This window comes from Agelaius phoeniceus, chromosome 24 (genome assembly GCF_051311805.1).
Source record: "Agelaius phoeniceus isolate bAgePho1 chromosome 24, bAgePho1.hap1, whole genome shotgun sequence".
In the NCBI taxonomy this organism is placed as follows: Eukaryota; Metazoa; Chordata; class Aves; order Passeriformes; family Icteridae; genus Agelaius; species Agelaius phoeniceus.
Window position 1 is genome coordinate 1486414 of NC_135288.1, and position 19822 is coordinate 1506235.

The 19822-nt window shown below is 52.4% G+C and overlaps 2 protein-coding genes across 4 annotated transcripts in view; one reads left to right on the forward strand and one right to left on the reverse strand.

Moving 5' to 3' along the window:
• Window positions 1–10087, forward strand: part of CAPZB (capping actin protein of muscle Z-line subunit beta) — a 62057-nt gene extending 51970 nt beyond the window's left edge. The window contains exons 7-10 of one of the 2 annotated variants that reach the window (XM_054647687.2): window positions 5198–5263; window positions 6792–6868; window positions 7911–8023; window positions 9846–10087. In XM_054647687.2, coding sequence (XP_054503662.1) covers window positions 5198–5263; window positions 6792–6868; window positions 7911–8013 — 246 coding nt within the window. In that variant the 3' untranslated portion in view covers window positions 8014–8023; window positions 9846–10087. The remainder of the gene's footprint in view (window positions 1–5197; window positions 5264–6791; window positions 6869–7910; window positions 8024–9845) is intronic. The other variant, XM_054647688.2, reaches the window with a different exon arrangement.
• A 453-nt stretch (window positions 10088–10540) lies between these two features.
• On the reverse strand, window positions 10541–19814 carry SLC66A1 (solute carrier family 66 member 1). Of its 2 annotated transcripts, XM_054647862.2 has the most exons (8): window positions 19407–19814; window positions 18838–19011; window positions 17589–17718; window positions 17026–17113; window positions 15830–15978; window positions 15001–15093; window positions 14404–14589; window positions 10541–14174 (listed from the first exon to the last, which is right to left on the reverse strand). In XM_054647862.2, the coding sequence occupies exons 2-8, from the start codon at window positions 19005–19007 to the stop codon at window positions 14076–14078; spliced, it is 915 nt and encodes a 304-aa protein (XP_054503837.2). In that variant the 5' UTR covers window positions 19008–19011; window positions 19407–19814; the 3' UTR covers window positions 10541–14075. The 2 variants fall into 2 exon arrangements, with proteins under 2 accessions (XP_054503837.2, XP_077046465.1); XM_077190350.1 differs by lacking the exons at window positions 18838–19011; window positions 19407–19814 and adding an exon at window positions 17882–18194.
• Window positions 19815–19822: the final 8 nt, after the last annotated feature.

Below are 19822 nucleotides of genomic sequence, written 5' to 3' on the forward strand. Positions count from 1 at the left end.
TGTCTTGAATATCCCCAGGGTCCTTCCTGTAAGGCTCTCACTTGGGCTGTTCCTAAATGTTGCCCTCAGTTTTTGAGAAGGATTTTTCCTCTCTCAAGACCTCGTGTTTGTTGCTGTGGCTGCACCTGGATCCCTGGGGGTGTCCAGGGCCAGGCTGGGTGGGGTTTGGAGCAGCCTGGGACAGTGAAATGTGTCCCTGCCATGGCAGGGGTGGCACTGGATGGGCTTTGATCCTTCAACCCAAACCACTCCAGGACTGTGGGGTTCTCTTGGAGTGTTCCTACAGCTGCCTTGGGGCCACGTGCTGGTCCCTCCTGGGCAGATTCTGCTCAGAGGTCACATCCCTGGCCTGTGTCTGTTTTATTTTATGCACTGGGAGTTGACATCTCTCTTCCAGTGCCTTGAACTACTTTTCCTTGATTTCCCCAGTGCAGTTTTTTGTCTGCTACAATATGAGTTGTCTCTATTTCTAGGAAGAAAAAAAACATTTTACATTTGTGAGTGGACAGAAAAAGGAAAGTGGGAGACAGAGAAGATTCAGCCTGTTTTGGGAAGCTGAAAACTCATCTTAGTGTAGCTTTAATTTACTTGACCTGGTGCACTTTGGAATTTCAGGCTTTTGCTGTATCAGTTCAGTTACAGAATTTCAGATTCTGTCCGGATCCAGTAGAGGAATGGGTGTTCATACACACACAGGAGTGTGCAGCACAAACCCCTGTGTGCTGCCACATCCACTCCTTTGTACAATTTACCTGTGTGCATAATTGCTTCATGTGTGTGCAGGGATGAATTTACCTGGAGGGAGTGAGATCAGCTCTTAGCCAGCTTGAGGCACTCAGGATCCGTGGATTAATCCTGCCCTGAAAACTTTGGGGCAGTTAAAGTTGAGGTGACATCTTCACCCTGGAAGCTCATTAGGTCCTGGCTGCAGAGTGCCTCTGTGTGGCACAGCCTCTCCTTTGCCCAGGGGGTTTGGCTGGAATTTTTAGGAATAAACATTGTTCTACATCAACACTGCCAGAGAGGACGCAGGGAGCAGGGCTTGCAGGGAAATGAAACGTGCCAGCAGCTTTTCAATTACCTTGCACGTTCTCTGGGGACTGCAGGTACCTCCCAGCCCTCCTGATTGAGGCCAGATGTTTGGCAGATGTTGTTCCCTGGCAGCTCTGGGGCTCCTGGCCCTGTGTGTACCTTGGAGCCGCTCGTGTCGCTCGCACTCGGGGCTTTCATTAGGCTGCCCTTTACTGGAGGGAGGGAGAGCAGCTGTGGGTCCTGTTCCCCTGGTGCACAGGAGATGTGAAGGGTTCCCCTTTCCTGGCAGACCTGTGCAGACTTTCAGCAGCCCTGCTTTGCTGAAGGGCTCTGCAGCAGGAGCAGGTGCCTCCCCTGTGTGTCCCCTGCACAGACCCTGGCTCTGTGCCCTGGCCAGGGGCGTGTGCTGAGCAGGAGCTTGGCTCAGTCCTGGAGTTTATTTACATGGGGAGACGTGGGAAGGGGAGGATGCAAAGTCATGGGGAACTAAATAGAGGAACTAAAAGAATCCATTCCTGAGGGTGATGATGAGGAGGCTGATTCCTGAGGGCTGAGATTTGGGATGAAAGGAGCACTGAGGTTGATTTTTGAACTTGGAACACTCTCTAGCGAGGGCAGAAGGTTTTGCAGAGCTGGATGAAGGCTGGACTGTGCAGACAGAGCAATCCCTGCCTGCAGGAAGAGCTGCCCTGGCATCTGCTGCTGCTCAGTGAAACCCCAGCAGAGCCATTCCCCATTTATCATGCAGGGAAATCCCTGTGCTCAGCAATCAGGAGACTCATCCATTTCCATCAAGGGCAGCTTTCATGGAAAAGCCCATCCCACCGACTTCCAGATGTTGTAACTTTGTTTTTCCACCAGTGGTTTCTTCTTGTGGTCCTTGAGCTCCCCCTCAGCAGTTACAGTGCCCTGGAGTCTCTGTAGTGCGGGGACAGCAGGGATGTGCTGCCAGGGGTTGTCCAGGGAATTATTGCTGCCTCACTTCTCTTTCCATCATGAGGGTGGGGAAGCCCTGGCTGCTCTCAGGCTGCCCCTGGATCCCTGGCAGTGTCCCAGACAGGGCTCAGAGCCACCTGGGACAGGGGAAGGTGTCCCTGCCATGGCAGGGCTGCAGTGGGATGGGCTTTGAGGACCCTGTGGATTTCACAGAGGTTCAGTTTTGGAAGAGGTGAGAAGAAGGGAGCAGAGCAGTGGAGGCAGGTGAAGGTTGTGCAGCCCAGGTTTGCCCATGGTTTTGGCTGGACAGTTTGGCAAAGGGAATGGGAAATTTGGTTACACTGCTGAGAGCAAATCTCTGTGGAGGGGTGGGCTCAGTTCTCAGCTGATTCCTACAAGGCTCCAACCCTGCAGAGATCACAGCCTTCACTTACTGCTTGTAGTTTGGAATAAATGCTGGAGGGGCAGGCCAAATTCTGCCTTACTGATATCCAAATAATTCCACATATTTTCCACCTGGAGCCTTCAGCCTGCCTGTGGCTTTGGGAGCCCTTGGCACACATTGCTGTTTGTGTTTCATTAAAGGGATTTTCACTTTGCTCCGTGGCCAGAGCAGCTGTGGGTGTTGTTGGCTTTTCAGAGCAAAATGGAGGATGAGTTCCCTTCTACCTTTGCTGGTATTTTCAGACACTTTCACGATGAAACAAAGTGTTTTTCCAGCTTAAATGTCCCTCTTTATATTATTCCTCCAAATAATGTTTACAGAAAGCCCAGGCAGCTGCTTTATTCTGTGCAGGAAACATCCCAAGTGAGCAGGGAGCCCTGGAGATGGCCCAGAGGAGTGAGATTAGTGAGTGTCCCTGTGAGTCAGCCTGGAGCAGATGGCTGGGGGAGCCAGGAGGGGAGCCAGGGCTGGGACTGAGCTGGGACTGAGCTGGGACTGAGCTGAGACAGAGCTGGGACTGGGCTGGGACTGGGACTGGGCTGGGACTGGGCTGGGACTGGGGCTGAGACTGGGCTGAGACTGAGGAGCTGGGACTGGGCTGGGACTGGGCTGAGCTGAGACTGAGGAGCTGGGGCTGAGCTGGGACTGGGCTGAGCTGGGGCTGGGACTGGGCTGAGCTGAGACTGAGGAGCTGGGGCTGAGCTGGGACTGGGCTGGGACTGAGGAGCTGGGACTGGGCTGGGACTGGGCTCCCCCTGGGTTTGGCTGAGCCCAGCAGGCAGTGGGCAGTGCCAGAGCACTTCTGCTGCTCCTGAACTCAGCCTGTAGTGGGAATTTCCCCTCAGAGCAAACCCAGCTCTATTTGAGCAGCAGAAGTGCTGCTGCTGCCTGAGCCTGAGCAGTGCCAGCCACAGGAAGGAACCTTTAAAAACCCCAACAACTCAAAACCCAACTGTTTGTAGGACATGGCTGATCTTGACTCTGCACTCCATTAAACAGCCTCTTGTAACATCTGGCCTTCCAGAGCACATAAAAATGTTTTCCTTCTGGCAGCAGTTTTTATGGAGATGTAATAATATACAGGGTTTTTTTATTAAAAAAAAATCTATTTTCAGATTCTGCTTCTTAACCAGAGCTGAGCCTGTCCAGGTGTGGAGGAGGCAAGCAGGGAGCCTGTGGCAGTGCCTGCCCCTCTGCCAGCTCCCAGCTGCCCCACATTGGGGCAGTTTGCTGATGGCTCCAGCTCCCCATGGGTGTGTTGGTGTGGGTCAGGTCTGCATTGTCCCTGCACTGCAGCTGGAGCCCTTCTCCAGGCAGTGTCTCCATTCCATGGAAACAGTCTGAAGGCAAAATGAAACGTCCTGCTGCTCTTTCTCCCCCTCTTCCAGGTTATCTCTTGCCTCCAGGGGTCCAGCTAAATTACACGCTTCCCCAAGCCTGTTCCAGCCTTGGCTTATTAGAACAAACCTGTGGCTGGCCCAGATTTTAAACTCTGCCCTGAGGGAGGGATAGGAGCAGATGGATGAGAGAATTCAGTGGGATTAGTGAAATCCTTTGAAGACTGTTCTTCCCACTGCATTTGTCTCCCAGTTTTGTTTTCTTGCTGTCTCAGCAAATCCTGCTGAGGTTCCTGGGTCTGATGTTCACAGTTGAGCACTTGGCTGTGTCCTGGCCACAGTTACACCTCAGGAGCTGGGGAGGATGGACTCTGCTGAGCACACTGAGGAAACCCAGGGCTCTGGGAATATTTCTGAGTCTGCTCTGGGGTGCCCTGACCCCCAGGGCAGCACTGACTCTGACCCTCATCCATGGAGAAAGTTTCCCAGACTTCAAGATAGACTGGAATCCACAAAAGTGTGAAATAGATTATAGAGAGTAGTGTAGGTGGATCACTGGGTGAGAAATTGAGGTTTGGGGATTTTTAGTATGTTTTGGATGGCAGCAAGATGCAGGGCACAGGGTGTTGTCCTTGTAGACCTCCAGGGTTTCTTCTTCATGCTTCTTCTTCCTCCTTCTCCATGGGTTTGGGTGGCATTTTGTAATTGGGCAGAAAAGTCTGCATTGGGGGCTCTTTGGGATCAGTTATTGGGGTAAAAGGGAAAATAATCCAGGTGTCAGCTCTTAATTGGATAATTTAGTCTTAAAAGACCTTGTACCAAGAGATTGTTGGCCATTTTGTGCCTTCTAATGAAAATCTGCCCAACTCACAGCAGTGAGACTGTTTTACTGGTAAGAAACAATAAACACCTGACTCTGAACAAGAACTGTCATCTCAAGTGTCTTCAACCCAGAGCCAGGGAAACCCAGAACTGGTGCCCCCACAGCACACAGAGCACACAGACCATGGAGGGCCAGGGCTGGGTGCTCCATCAGGCACAGCCAGATGGAATCCAGGGAGTGCTGCAGCTCTGGGGTTGGGCTGGAAGAGCTGAGCTGGCTCAGGAGCTGAGTCCTGTCCAGGTCCTGCACTGGGGCTGTGCTGTCACTGCACCCCTGAGTTGTTCCAGCTCTGAATTTCTCCTGCAAAGGACACTTGGCTGCTCTGTGCTGGGAGGGGGTGGCTCTTGTGGGGCCTGTCTGCAGAGGGGCTCTTGCCATTCCTGGCTTTTTATTCCACCACATCTCCCCTGCCAGCCTGTGCCTGTGGGGAATGCTGGGGCTTTCTCAGCACCTTCTCCTGTGTTGGCACATGGGGGAGGTGGTGACTGCCCCTCTCCCAGCCCTGCTGGGCCCTGCCCTGCCCCCAGCTCCCTGAGATGGATGGATCTGTGCTTTCCTTTGCAGATGGAGAAGGATGAGACTGTGAGTGACTCCTCCCCACACATAGCCAACATCGGCCGCTTGGTAGAGGTGAGTGCAGCTTCTGCTGCCCACAGTTGCTCCCATTCCTTGGAATTTTGTTGCATTTTTCTTTACAAATAACTTAGTGATTCCTGTTCTTGCTGGGTGTGTGGTCCTTCCACCTCCTTCCTTCCCTCCCAGCTGTCTGGGTACAAAGCCACCCTCTGCCCCTTGTCTCCTGCTCAGCCCTGCAGTGGGAGAAAAGGGGTGCTCCCTTCCTGAGCACCAAGGAACAACTTCTACTCTCAGGTTTGCTTTTGCAGCCACTTCTGGGGAGAATTATTTCGAGTCAGGTTGCTACAGCACTGTCCCTTGGACTGAAAGTTCAGTGTGGATCCAGTGTTTATGAAACGCCCTGGGACTGGGTTTGGTGTTGGGTTTGGTGGCAGCTCTCAGCCCTGGAAGCTCAGCCCAAGGAGTGGAGCTGCTCAGAAGCTGCAGCACCACTTTGCTGTTTCACTGCACTGTCCTGACTGAAAGTGTCCCAGATTTTCTTCATTGTTATAGCCAAGAAAGGAGAAAATTCTCAACTCTGATGCATCTTTAGGGAACTGGGAAATTAAAGAAAGGCAGCTGCTTCTTTTGTGATCCCTTTTAAAAGTTGTTTGCTGGAGTGAAAGCAATGAAAAAAGCTGCTTTGTTACAAGATCTCTCTCAGAGCTCTGTCGTGCAGCTGATAAGAACAAGTCAAGGATTCAAAGTCACTCCTGAGCCCAGAGCTCTGGCTCGTGGTTGTCCTGCAGGACTGGCTGGGCTCCTGGAGCCGTGCAGGGCCGGGAGCTGCACGGGAAGGTTGGGCTGGTGCAGCTCCCTCTGTGCAGGGCTGGAGAGACGCTGCCCTCTCGTGGTGCACGGAGCTCCCATAGCTGGGGAGATGGGCTGGGAGGGGAGAGCAGGAACAAAGGCCTGAGGTGTTTGCTGGGTCCCCAGGACCAAGGAGGAATTGAGAATCTGACTCCATGTTCTTAGAAGGCTGTTATATTATATTATATTATATTATATTATATTATATTATATTATATTATATTATATTATATTATATTATATTATATTATATTATATTATATTATATTATATTATATTATGCTAAAACTATACTAAATAACAGAGAAAGGATACAGACAGAAGGTTACAAAGAATGATCATGAAAACTCGTGACTGCTGCCAGAGTCCTGACACAGCTGGCTGTGATTGGTCATTAACTCAGAACAATTCACATGACACCAATCAAACAGGCACCTCTTGGATAAACAATCTCCAACCTCATTCCAAAGCAGCAAAACACAGGAGAAGCAATCAGATCATATTATTTTCCTTTTTCTCTGAGGCTCCTCAGCTTCCCAGGAGAAGAATCCTGGGGATGGGATTTTTCAGGAAATTTGACAAAGCCCCAGTGCTGGGATGGGAGCAGGGGCTGGGCCCAGGGGTCTGTGGGCAGGCAGTGCTCCAGGGGCTGTGCTCAGAGTGGCCCTGGTGCTGCAGCATCCCTGCACACAGTGAGGGCACTGAAGAGCTGCTGTGCTGCTTTCTTTTCCAGGACATGGAAAACAAAATCAGAAGTACACTGAACGAGATTTATTTTGGAAAGACAAAGGACATCGTCAATGGGCTGAGGTAAGGGACCCTTTGCATCCCTGCAGTGCCACCCCAGCCTTGAGCTGCTTGGTTTTCCCCTCCCTGTGCTGTGGGACAATTTTTGTTGTGTGGAGTTCAGGGAACTCTTCTGTGGCAGAAATCTGAAGCAATGTTTTAATCCCTTGTTTCCTCACCAGGAGTAAAACAGCCCAACTAACACTTGTATTTTTGGATTATTTTTCATTTGTTTTATTCACAGTCCTTAAATTCTGTCTTCTCTTTCTACTGTCCTTAAAAATATTCCCAGAATTAAGTCATGACAGGAGTGGTTTGTGGTATTTAGATTTTGTTTTAAATTCTGTCTTTCTCTCAACACCACTGGTCAAAATACAGTGTATGAGAAGAGATTAAATTCCCTGTGCCTTTCTGTGGGGAAACTGTGCTGTGCTGTTCAGCCCCTGCTCATTCCTGGACAGGAATTGGACATGGAGATCCCAAGCTGGTAATTCTTATGCTCACAGAGGAAATCACTGTGATGCCAAATCACTTCATTTTAAAGTACAGAGAGACCTCCCAGCACAGTGTGGTAATGTAGAATAACCAAAGGGCACAAATAAATGCTCTGCTCTTCCCTCACTCACTGAGATGTGGAAGAAGAGAGAAAAATGGTGTTAATTCAATATTGGTGCTGCTGTATGGGCAGAGGGAGCAGCAGGAGCTGTGGGAGGGGTTCTGGGTTCTGCCCCAAGCCCAGGACAAACCAGCCTCAGTTTCCTTTGTGCTGAGCAGGGTTTAGGCAGGAAGCTTTAATTCCATCAGAGGTAATCTGTAATTGAGCCTTTCTCTTGTGAACGTTGCCTTGAGCTGCTGTGGTTGGATCTCTGCTCTCTCCCCATCCCTCAGAGTCCTGGCCCTGTGTGCAGGAACCACCCAGGCTCCTCCAGCCTGTCCCTGCTCCTTCTCTCCTGTGTGTGTCCCCTTCTCGTCCCTGGAGCTCCCCAGAGCCCCAGCTCTGTGTTACCAAGTTCTTCTGACTGTTCTTTTCCCTGTTTGCTCCCTGGTTTCCCACTGCTCTCTGTAGATCTATCGATGCTATTCCTGACAACCAAAAGTATAAGCAGTTGCAGAGGGAACTTTCTCAAGTGTTGACCCAGCGCCAGATCTACATCCAGCCTGATAACTAAACCAATCCAGGTACCCCTGCTGCCTGTGAGGTGTGAGCCAGCACTAAACCAGGACTCACCAGCCCAGCCCCTGCATGGTAACGGGAAGAACTAACCCCTAATCCCACAGGGAGCAGCCAGCCCAGCCTCCTGGGGCTGGCTCAGTGCTGGGGTTCTTGTTTTCAGTGTTTTCTCCTCCCTCATGGAATCCTCATGCTCGGAACTGGGGCAGGATTTACCACTTTGCACTCTGGCTTGGGAGCAGGAAAGGAGCACGTGGAGTGCTGTGGGATTGGGCTGATTCCATCCAGCAGCCCCAGGACTCTGTCCCTTGGGCACCAGCAGTTCTGTACACCTGTGGTATTCCACTTCATGGAGAAATTCCCTGGAATCCCAGTGTACTCCCTGCAGAATGAAATCCTGGGAGTGTCACAGTTTGGAAAAAAAAAGATTCTGGTTCTTCCATGACTTGAGAGTAAAGGTGTGCTCACCTCACACCTCCCCTGTGAGCCTGCTGGAGTTTGAGCTTCCCTGGAGCCTCAGTCCTGCTCAGGCTCACTCAGACATTGCCAGCCTCCCCTGCTCGTGCTCTGCACAGCCTCCAGAGGGATCTGGTGCTGTGCTCATTGCTCTGGAGCTCTGAGTGTCAGGGCAGTGACTAACCCTGAGCCTCCTTAACCTTCCACTCCCTTCCTAACCAGTTACAGACGTTGTTTCAAACACTTCAGCTGACGAAGGGGGAAACTCACTACTTGTTGATAGTGGCCAAGAACCACTTCTTCAGCCTGTGACAAATGCAAATATAAATGTATATGTTTTTATTAAAGCAGCAGAAGTCTCCAGAGACAAGAGAATGGAAATACTGTTACAAAAATGGTTGGAAAATCACCACCACAAAGAGCAGCCTTGCTTACAGGAGACAGCAACCAGGGAAAATGAGGTTGCTCTGAATCACAGAATCCCAGACTGGTTTGGGTTGGAAGGGCCCTTGAAACTCATCCAGTTCCAACCCCCTGCCATGGGCAGGGAGATCTTCCACTCTCCCAGGTGCTGTAAAGGCTGTGAAATGTGGTTTAGGTGGGGAGAAACTCTACCCAGCTGAATCCTACCACTGCTCTGTGGTAGCCACTCTGGAGAAGTTTGGTCCTGGATAGAACCCATTCTATCAATTTATTTAAGAGGGGCCTTTTTAAAAGTGGAAATTTCTTATTGTCTTATTGAAATCAGAGCTTCCTCCACAGGCATCTCCCAGGGCAGTGATCCCAGGTGATTCCTGACAGGTGGAGCTTTTCCTCTGTTCTCTCAGGCAAAGGGAATCCCTGCAATAACCTTGTGACAGTGTCTCTGTTCTTCAGCTGCTTTGATCACTCATTCCTTAGGGAAAGTACAAAAAAGGCAAATTTGAGAGCAGAACCTCCAGCTGCCATTTCCCCTGGTGCAGAGGCTGGAGGGGGCTCCGAGGTGACCCTGGGTGAACAGAAGGGTCAGAGCTCCCCAGCCCAGCCCTTCCCTGGGTGGGGCTGGGTTTTCTCTGCATCTGGGGGCAGCAGCAGGAGCAGGGGCAGGAGCTGTAACCCCCCTGGCTGTGGGATGCTGGGCTCTGCAGTCTGTAACAGAAACCTTGGGACTCTCCCTGCAGCCGGGGCTGAGCGGAGCTGCTGGGGAAGCCTTTGGTGCCTTCCTTGCCAGAGTGAGTTTGGCTTGGTGTTCTCACTGAGTGGTCACTTCACTTCTGCTTCCTGGGCTCCAGCAGGCAGAGCTGAGCCTGGGCTCAGGGGCTTCTCCTTCCTCCTGACTCCCAGCCCTGCCCTGCCCTGCACTGCCCCTGACCCCCATTTCCTTCTTCCCCACAGGTCTGTGCAGACTTTTGCAGACAAATCAAAACAAGAAGCTCTTAAAAACGACCTGGTGGAGGCTTTGAAGAGGAAGCAGCAAAGTTAAAGTCCTGTCAGTGCTAACCAGCCATGCCATGCACTCGTTAGATTCCTTTCCTAGAGAATCATCCCCGCCCTTTTCTGTTGGTCACATCACGATTTGCATCCAATACTCTCCATGCAGCGCCATCCTCTCCCATGAATAAAGCTGTACAAACTTTTTCAGTCTCTGAGGCCTACTTTGCACCACATTTTACTATTGAGACCTTAGGCTATGTTCCTGTAGAAGTCCATGTATTATTTTTTTTCTCCTCCCCCTTTTCCCACCCTCCCCCATTTATATGCATCACCACAGATCATTGTTTGTCTTTTCCTCCCTCACCCCTCCTGCCTTTTGTTACATTGGTGTAAAAAATGTAAAACAAAAATTTATTAAATACTGTGGTGTGTGAAAGAGGAAGAACTGGAAAAACAAAAAAAAAAAAGAAAAATAATCTATTCCACGTATGTTTGGGGGCTGGGCACAGGGGCTGGCTGGAGGGAGGGAGGGAAGAGAGGGTGTTCCTGGGGGTTGTACAATACTGAGTAACCCAGATGTGCAGGAGATGGTGATTTCAAGACCTGCTGAAAGTTCTGCTCTTCTATAGCCTGGTTCCAAGGCGCTTTTCTGTCAATTTTTATGGAATGCAAAAGGGGTTTTTGTTTTGATTTTTTGTTTTTTTTTGTAAAGCTTAAATTGAATCTACATCTGATACTTGAGCCTCCATACTAAAAAATGGAAAAAAAAGAAAAGGAAAAAAAAAGACTAAAATAATAAAAGCAACAAAAAAAAAATCCCAGGAAGATGTTTGTGTGATCGTGTCCTCCTTGTTTCTCCTTCCTTCCTTGCAGGGTTACTTGGGGTTTGTTTTTTGTCCCACATCCAGAAATGTTTGTCTGGAAGGGGCTGTGATGTCCCTCTGCTCTTTGGCCCTGGGTTGTTCATTCTGCTGCCCTTCCAAGGTGCTGGGATTGGTGCTCCAGGCACCCAGCACATGCCCATGCAGGTGTGCCCAGGGGAGAGGGGTCTGTCCAGCTGTGCTGGAAGCAGCCTGGGGGCTCCTGTGTTTAGCCCTGGGCAGAGGGGCTGTGCTGGGGTGGCTGCTTCCTCCCACCCATCCCTGCTGACCCCAAAGCTCCTCCCTGTGTCACTGGGACCTCCCCCACCGTCCCCTCCTGAGCCCTTGGGGGGCAGAGGGACCTGGCACAGCTTTGGGTTCCCTGCCTGCTGCAGGCTGTGGTTGTACCAAACCCAATGCTGGGGAAGCACAGAAAGATCTGCTGGGCTGCTCCTGGCTCTGGGAGCTGCCCTGTGTGAGCCTCTGCCAGTGGGGGCTGTTGGCATTAACAGGGATTAATTAATGTGCTGCAATTTGCTTTTGTACCGTGACCTGTGCCCACCAGACTCCTGCACGTGGCCAGGGCTCACCCAGAGCCTGCAGCAGCTCCTGTGGGACACGGGGTGGGAAGGGCTGGGATCCCCCAGGGAACACTGGGATTTGTCAGTTCTGTCCCAACACGAACCTTTCCTGAAGCTGGAGATGTTTCTGTGACAGAGACTCCTGCTGAGGTTCCCAGTTACCCTCTCCCTCAGGGAGGGTTGTTCCTGCTTGGCCTCTTCTGCTTTAACATTTGCCTCTGCAAGATCCTGAACAGAGGGACAGGACTGCAGCAGTGCCTGGGAGGGATGGGAACTCAGGGAGAGCCTCAGGAATCCCAGGCACCCTGAGCTGGCTGGGGGGGTGAGCTCTGGGTGCAGCTGCTGCCCTTGCTCCATCCTGCCCAGCCCAGGGAAAGTCAGAGGAAATCAGCTTTGAACCTAACCCTGCTTCAGGTGCACTGTGGGGACAGACTCTGTGATACATTTATATATAGAAATATTTATACACACACTCTTTCCTCCTTATGGCAGAGGTTCTTTGTCCAGCTTTAGGAAAACTCCATATGTGACAATGATTCAGTGTTGTGAGTGGCAGAGATGAGAGATTGGCTCATGGTTTGGATTAAAACAGGATATGAAATGTCCTACAGGACAGGAAATGCTGCTGCTGCAGGATGAGCTGAGCAGCCCCTTTGCCTGTGAATCTGGAGGGGCAGAATTGTGAATTTTTTTTTATGGCCAGAGCAAAACTATTCTGCAAACCTACTTTCAGTTCAGCCAACTGAGTTACCTTGCTGCACTTTCTTGCTTTGATTTTCAGTAATATATATAAATGTGGATAATTGGAAAAAGAATTAAAGGGGAGAAGTCTTACAAATTTCCTGAACACAGGAACCACATTTTTGGTCCATCCTATTCAGCTACCTGAGATAAAAGTCTGTTTGCAAACAGAGATGTAGGAAATGTGAGGTTTGCTGACTCTTGAGCAGAGCCAAAGAAGTGCTTGAAGTTTGAAGTGAAAATGCCCTGAAATGTCTGAAATCCTGCAGCAAACTGTTCCTGAATTTTGGAGGAATCTTTGAAAAAGTTCACTCTCCTGTGCCATCTTCCTAGACTCTAACAGTCTCCTGGAGAACAATTTGGGAACAGCCCCTAACCCCAGAACACGTGGTGGGGTCCAGGGTGGATTTTGGGATCACAGCATCCAGCAGGGCATCCCCACCCAGAGCTCTCTCCCATCTCCCAGATTCAGGAACTGGCTCACCTTTGGTCCAAGCTCATCCCCAGGAGCTGTGAATTAACCCAGTAAAAACTTACTTGGTTCAGGTGGCTCAGAGAGACTGAAAGCTACATTTCCTTTCTGAAGACAGCTGGGTCAGTCCAAGACCTGGCCCAGTTTGTGTTTCCATGAACCTGGTGCTGCAGCTTGGGGGGCACTGAGCACTTGGAATCCCATTTAATGTGAGATCCATGGATTGGTGTCCTCAGTGTGAGGACAAAGCAGAGTAACTTCCTTGGGAAGGACAAATGCCATGGACTGGCTGAGGAATCATAAATTAATGATAAAGCCAAAAGGGACACAATGTTGGGTATCAGGAAGGGAACTGGAGAGGGGAAAGGGAAGCAAAGAAGAGCTGACAGGAACTGCAGGAAAAGGAAAGCTCTTGTTTTCACAAGGCCAAGCTGTGATCATTTTCCTGAAGGGTCTCCAAGCTTTGGTTCCTCATTTTCCCAGGGACACTGAGCTGCTCATCCCCAGCAGGAAGAGCTCAGCCCACGGAGGGAGCCTGGCTCCAGCTCCACTCTGTCCTGCTGGGGACACAGCTCCTCCCAGCCCAGCCCTGCTTCCTGACCTTCCCTGCTGGAGGAGCACTGTGCTGAGCTCAGGGCCCCAGAGGGGGATAAACTCATCAGTGTTGCAGATAAACTCATCAGTGTTGCAGATAAACTCAACAGGTTAAAGATAAAATCATCAGACTGAGGATAAAATCATCAGACTGAGGATAAATGTGTCAGATTGAAGATAAATTTGTCAGAATGAGGATAAATTCATTAAGGATAGGGGGCAGGAACTGAAAACCAGAGTGAGCAGCTCTGCTCTTCTGCTGGGGAACAGCAATGGAGCAACTTCCCCAAGGAATCCATGCAATTAAAACATGGGTGAGGCAAAAAAACCAAGAAATCAGGGAATGGGATTGTGAGACTCATTAGGAAAGAGGCAGGAGCTGCCAAGTAAAGCAGCAAAATGAAACCAAGGGAGGCAGGTGGGGAAAGATGTGTTTTATAGATGGGTGAGCCATGCTAATTAAAACAGGTGTGGACTGAACACTTGGGTTCTGCTGCTCCTTCCCCACTGGATCCAGCCCTGTGTGTCCCCTGAAGGAGCTGTGAGGCCACAGGGTTGTGTCTGTGGCAGGTCAGTCTCCCTGTGCCCTCCCCACTCAGGCTCTCCCCACGTTTTTCAGCACCAAGGAAGTTCCAGATCACCCTGGGCAGACACAGCAGTGACCAGGCTCAGCTGTGGGGCACCGGAGCAGCGAAGAGCAGCTGAGGTATCCAAAAATTCCCTTTGATCCTGAAAGCATCATTGGTATCAAAGAGGCACCAGGTGTCCCAGCAGCATCCTCTGCCACTGCCTTGGCAGCACAACGTGTCACCCATGGGCTCAGGGCCTCTTCTGCCAGGAGCCACCAGGATGGAGGGGCTGGTGTGGCCAGCCCTAAGGCCACCTTGCTCATGTGCATCCTCCTCCTCCTCCTCCTCCTCTCCCTGCAGGGCAGGTCCCTCTGTCAGCTCTCGGGGCTCTCATCTGGCTCCCCCAGGAGAGCATCCCTCTCCTCGAGGCTGCCAGGCCGTCCTTTCCTGTAGGCCAGGAACTGGAAGGAGATCTGGGGAGAGGTCAAGGCTCTGCACACTCACAGGGGGAGCTGGGCATGCACTGGGGGTCAGCACCCCGAGATTGTGCCAGGAGAGGTGGGAGCAGGACAGGGAGCTCAGTGCAAAGCAGGGGCTGAGCCTTTCCCAGCCAGAGCAGCAGCACAGATCCCCCAGCACCCCACCCTCCTGCCAGCCCTCCCAGCCCTGGCAGGATGGATCCCAGCCCTGGGGAAAGGATACAGCCACGTCCAGGGCCAGCACTCCCAGGCTGCCCACCAGCCAGGGCAGGTGGTGCAGGATGTAGTCACCTTGGGCCTGGCCTGGCTCCGGGTTCTTCAGGAGGACACTGAGCCCATACAGGGAATTCCCCAGCATCACCAGGGCAAAGAGAGAGTAGGAGACCCCACTGGTGGATTTCCTCTTGTACTGGGAAAAGAGGGAGAGGAGAGGAGCTTGGGTGCAGCTCTCCTAAATCTCTCCACAACTATTAATTTAATCATGATATTAATCATGCTCACCCCCAACATTAAGAAAGAGAAGTGGTGACTCAGTGCTGGGAGTCTTTTAGTTCCCCTTTGGCTTGTAAATTAGATAAAATGAAAGCCCCACCCTGAAAATATTGGTAGGTTAAAGGGAGGGGAGAAAAATAAATACAGAGAAGTTGTCCCTTATGGAATGATCAGAGATGGGGCCTGGGACCTCTGAGCAGAGAGGAAAAAGGAGAAGCTCCCCCAGGGAGAAAGGAGAACCCTCCAGGGGAGAAAGGAGAAAAGGAGACTCCCCAGCCCCCAGGGAGTGCCAGCTGAGGAGCCCCGGGGTGCCAGGCTGGGCACTCACGTTGGTGCAGATCTGGGGCACCCGGGAGCACAGGTAGAGCACGGAGGACACGGAGCCGATGGCAAATCCAATGATTTCGGTCCTGGAGAACGGCTGCAAGGCAGGGGCGGGGACAGGGCCAGCCCCCGTGCTCAGAGCCCCAGCACGGCCACACCCACCCCGCGTGCGCCCGCTGCCCTCCTCTGACAGCCCGCTGATAATTACAGCTGGTAATTAACATTTCACCTTGCCACGGGAAAATACCCACTCAGGCTGTTATAACGGGAACTGGGTTTACTTTGCTCAGAGGTCCTTTTCTATTGCCAGAGCAAAACTGTTCTACAAACCTACTTTCAGTTCAGCCAACTGAGTTACCTTGCTGCACTTTCTTGCTTTGATTTTCAGTAATATATATAAATGTGGATAATTGGAAAAAGAATTAAAGGGGAGAAGTCTTACAAATTCCCTGAACACAGGAACCACATTTTTTGTCCATCCTATTCAGCTACCTGAGATAAAAGTCTGTTTGCAAACAGAGATGTGGGAAATGTGAGGTTTGCTGACTCTTGAGCAGAGCCATAGAAGTGCTTGAAATGTGAAGTGAAAATGCCCTGAAATGTCTGAAATCCTGCAGCAAACTGTTCCTGAATTTTGGAAGAATCTTTGAAAAAGTTCACTCTCCAGTGCCATCTTCCTAGACTCTAACAGTCTCCTGGAGAACAATTTGGGAACAGCCCCTAACCCCAGAACACGTGGTGGGGTCCAGGGTGGATTTTTGGGATCACAGCATCCAGCAGGGCATCCCCACCCAGAGCTCACTCCCATCTCCCAGATTTAGGAACTGGCTCACCTTTGGTCCAAGCTCATCCCCTGGAGCTGACAGCAGAGACCTCCCTTTGAAAGCCCCTGGAGCCTCAGTGCTGGCACTGCCCAGGAGGGAGAGGCTGGACAGGGACCCCACGGAGAGGAACACAAAGGCTGCATTGATGGGAGCAGGGACTGCAGAGAGGCAGACAGAGCCTGATCAGGAAGAGCCCAGCAACCCCAACAGCCCCGGGGCCGCCAGGACCCTCTGGGCTGAAGAAACCTCCAAGCTCCCCCTTATCTCACCAAGGCACTGAGCAACCTCTGAACTGTCCCTTATCTCACCAAGGGATGGGGCAGTGGCTGCTGTGATTTATCTGCCACTGATGTGCCCAATTTGTGCCTTATCAGGGAGGAAACTGCTCCTATCTTGGTTTCTTTGGGTTCAGGGCTCTATAGAATCATCCCCACTAGAAGATTTCAGTGTCTTAAGTTGCTCTCAAATCCCTGCCAGAGCAAGCCCTGCTGTGGCTTATTTGTTAGTAGTAATTTACTATTTTTCAGTAATTTTTAGTGATCATATTCAGTAAGCAAGCTCTCCAACTTAACAAAACCATGGATCTGATGGGTCAAATACCAATTGGCAATAACTTTACATGTCTAAGTTAAACAATCACCCCAGTCCCAAGGAGCCTGTTTGGGGTTCAGCAGTGCTGGAAAGGGGATTTTCTGTTTTCTCTGTCTGTTTAAACCCTGCAAGAACTGCTCAGGTTCCCTTTTCACTCCAGTTGGACAGACAGGAACTTCCCTGTCAAGTTTTGGCCCCAAGACAGCGGGAAAACTTCCCCCTTTCCCTTGCAGCACTGCCTGAGTCAGGAGTTCTGCGAGTCCCAGCTCTGAGGTGGAGTCACCACGTAACTGTGGGATATTTATTTGTTTCTGTGCCCCCTGAGGCTCATGGGGGGGTTGTTTTCAGCCTGGACACCGTGGGGGGGTGGGGGTTGCAGGGCCTGCAGAAGCCCCAGGCCCAGCCTGTAGCTGTTTGTTGGCTTTGGCTCTCCTAGGGGCTCAAATTATCCAAGGGAAAAAAAACCAAAACCAAACCACCAACCCAGCAAGCAACAAGAGGAATCATCTACTAACAATGCCTGGAATCTCCCTGGGTCCCAGAGTGCCCTGGAATCCCCCCCTCTCTGCTCCCAGTGCCCAGGGCAGCAGAGGCCCCCCCGTGCCCCAACTCACAGGCTCTGCCCCCGTTCTTCACCCGGTAGTAGCAGTAGAGGGAGAGCATGGCCAGGTCTGCCAGCACGTAGTAAATGGCTGTGTACACCTGTGGGGAGGGGAATGCTGGGGACACCCATGGGGACCTGGGGGGCTCCCACAGGGCTGCTCCCTGCCCTCCCAGGGTCCCTGGGGGAGAGGGGAGTGTCCTGGGGTGAAGGGAGCAGCCCTGGGAGAGAAGGGTGTCCTGGGGTGGAGAAGGGAACAGCCCCAGAGGGAGGGAGGGGAGTAACTCCAGGGTGAAGAAGGGAGCATCCCTGGGAGAGAAGGGAAAACACCAAGAGGGGAAGAAGGGAGCATCCCCAGGTAGGATGGAGGGAGCATCCCCGGGGAGGATGGAGGGAGCATCCCTGGGAGAGAATGGACCACACCCAAGGGGAAAAGGGAGCAATCCCAGGATGGGAGAGGGGAGGATTTCTAGGGGGCAAAGAGGGAGCATCCCAGGCAGTTTGGCTCTCGGGCTCCCAGTGCTGGATAAAGCAGCTGCCAGCCCCTCCCTCCTCCCTGGAGCTGGGGCCCGGTACCTGCAGGGGCAGCTGATCAGCCAGGAAGGAGCCGATGAGGTTGAGGAGGTCTCCGCCCAGCCATCCCAGCAGGAAATAGATGGAGAGAGCCTGGTCCATGATGCCTGTTCTGCAGGCCTGGTAGAACTGCCTGCAGGGCATTGGGCAGGGGAGCAAACATCACCTCAGCACCTTCAGCGCTACCTGGGAGCCATCCCCAGCATTCTGTGGGTCCCAAAGCAGCCACGGGAGGAAAAGCAAGGCCCCACGCTCCCCTGGCCCCAGGCAGAACTCCTGAGCCCCACCGGCCTCACCGAGTGCCCTGTGGGAGGAGCAGGAGGATGATCCCAGGGAGGGGGGGATGATCCCAGCTGCAGGATCCTCCCCTCCGGTTGCGAAAGAGCCGTGACTCCTCATGTGCCTCTCTGCCACCCCTGTGTCAGCACTTCCAAGTACCCCAGGGCTCCTGGGGACGGGACATTCCTTCTGCAGTGTGACCTGTCCTGCCGGGCCTGCACGTGCCTGACGTGGGACATTCCCGGCTGGCGAGCACGGCAACAACACCGCGGCAACAACACCGCGGCCACCACCGGGCTCTGGGGCTGCGCTGCCCGCTCCCCTCACCCTGCCGAGCCCTCGCTGCTTGTGCCGCGGGGATTTGATGATTCTGGCACCTTGTGCTTGCCAGAGGGTGTCTGCCATCCCGCGGGAAGGGCTGCCCGGGATGAGGGGGCAGCCTCGGGGATTTGGGAGCGGTACCCTGGAATTTGGGAGCCATACCCAGGGATTTGGGAGCGGTCCACATAAATTCGGGAGCAGTCTCCAGGGATTCTGGAACGGTCCCCGGGGGTTCGGGAGCTTTATCCAGGGATTTGAGAGGGGCCCCCAGAAATTCCGGAGCAGTACTCAGGGATTCGGGAGCGGCTCTCTGGGATTTGGGAGCGGTCCCCATAAATTCGGGAGTGATACTCAGGGATTCGGGAGCGGACCCCATAAATTCGGGAGTGATACCCAGGGATTTGGGAGCGGTACCCAGGGGATTAGGGAGCCTTACCCAGGGATTTAAGAGCGGTCCCCAGAAATTCGGGAGTGGTCCCCATAAATTCGGGAGTGGTACTCAGGGATTTGGGAGCGGTCCCCGGGGATTCGGGAGCAGCACCTCGGGGATTCGGGAGCGGTACTCGGGGATTCGGGAGCGGTACTCGGGGATTCTGGAGCGGTACTCGGGGATTCGGGAGCGGCACCTCGGGGATTCGGGAGCGGTACTCACGGGAAGGCTGCGGCGATGAAGCAGCCGATGGAGCCCAGCCCCAGGACGATGCTGGCGACATCCCGGCTGTCCTGGGCACACTCATGGAACACATCCATGATCCAGCGGGAGCCGTTGGGACAATCAGAGACATTCCCAGAGGGGACACCCCTCCAGCGCCGCGCAGCCATGGAACTGCCGGAATAACACAGAGAAAATTTAATAACAATGGGGAACGAAAGATCTGTGGGAGGGACAGGTCTGGGGATGTTCCGGGTACTGGCTCATGTTGCAAAAATGCATCGTTAGTGGATAATTCACTTTTATTGGGTTTGCTGCCAGCCTGGCAGCGTCTGGCCTCAAAAGAGAAACAGAAGAAATGAAAGAAGAAGAAGAAGAAGAAAGAAAGAAGAAAGAGAAGGGGGAAAAAGGAGGAAAAGAAGGGGGAAGGGAAAAAAAATAAAAAAAAAAAAAAGAAAAAAGGAAATGGAAGCGGGAAAGAAAAAAAAAAAAAAAAAGAAGCAGAAAAAAAGGAACAGTGAAAAAAAAGTGTGGGGAGAATAAATAAAAGAAGTCGAAATCAACCCAACCTGTCCTCGCAGCACCCGGCACTCGCCTCCTCACCGACGCGGTTCGGAACTGTACTTTTCCTTGAAAACCCGCTCTTTTTGAAACTTGGGCCGTTTTTCTTTGCGAATCCACAACTCCTCAGACACCCGCCGGGTTTCCTTCGCCGCTGTCCCAGACCCTGCCCAGTTTCTTTCGCTGCTCTCTCAAACCCTGCCGGGTTTTCTTTAACGCTGTCCCAAACCCGCCGCTCCTCTGCCGCTTTCTCGGGAAGTTGCCGGACACCGGGAGTTTTTCACGGCGTGAAATCAGCGAGCCTTTTCACAGAGTCGCTGCTTTTCCCCCCGCTCCCCGCGGGCTCCCAGCCCTGCCTTTCCCGAAGTCGCTGTTTTTTCCCGAGCTCGGTGTGCCCGGGCTCGGCCCCGCCGTGTGAGGGGCC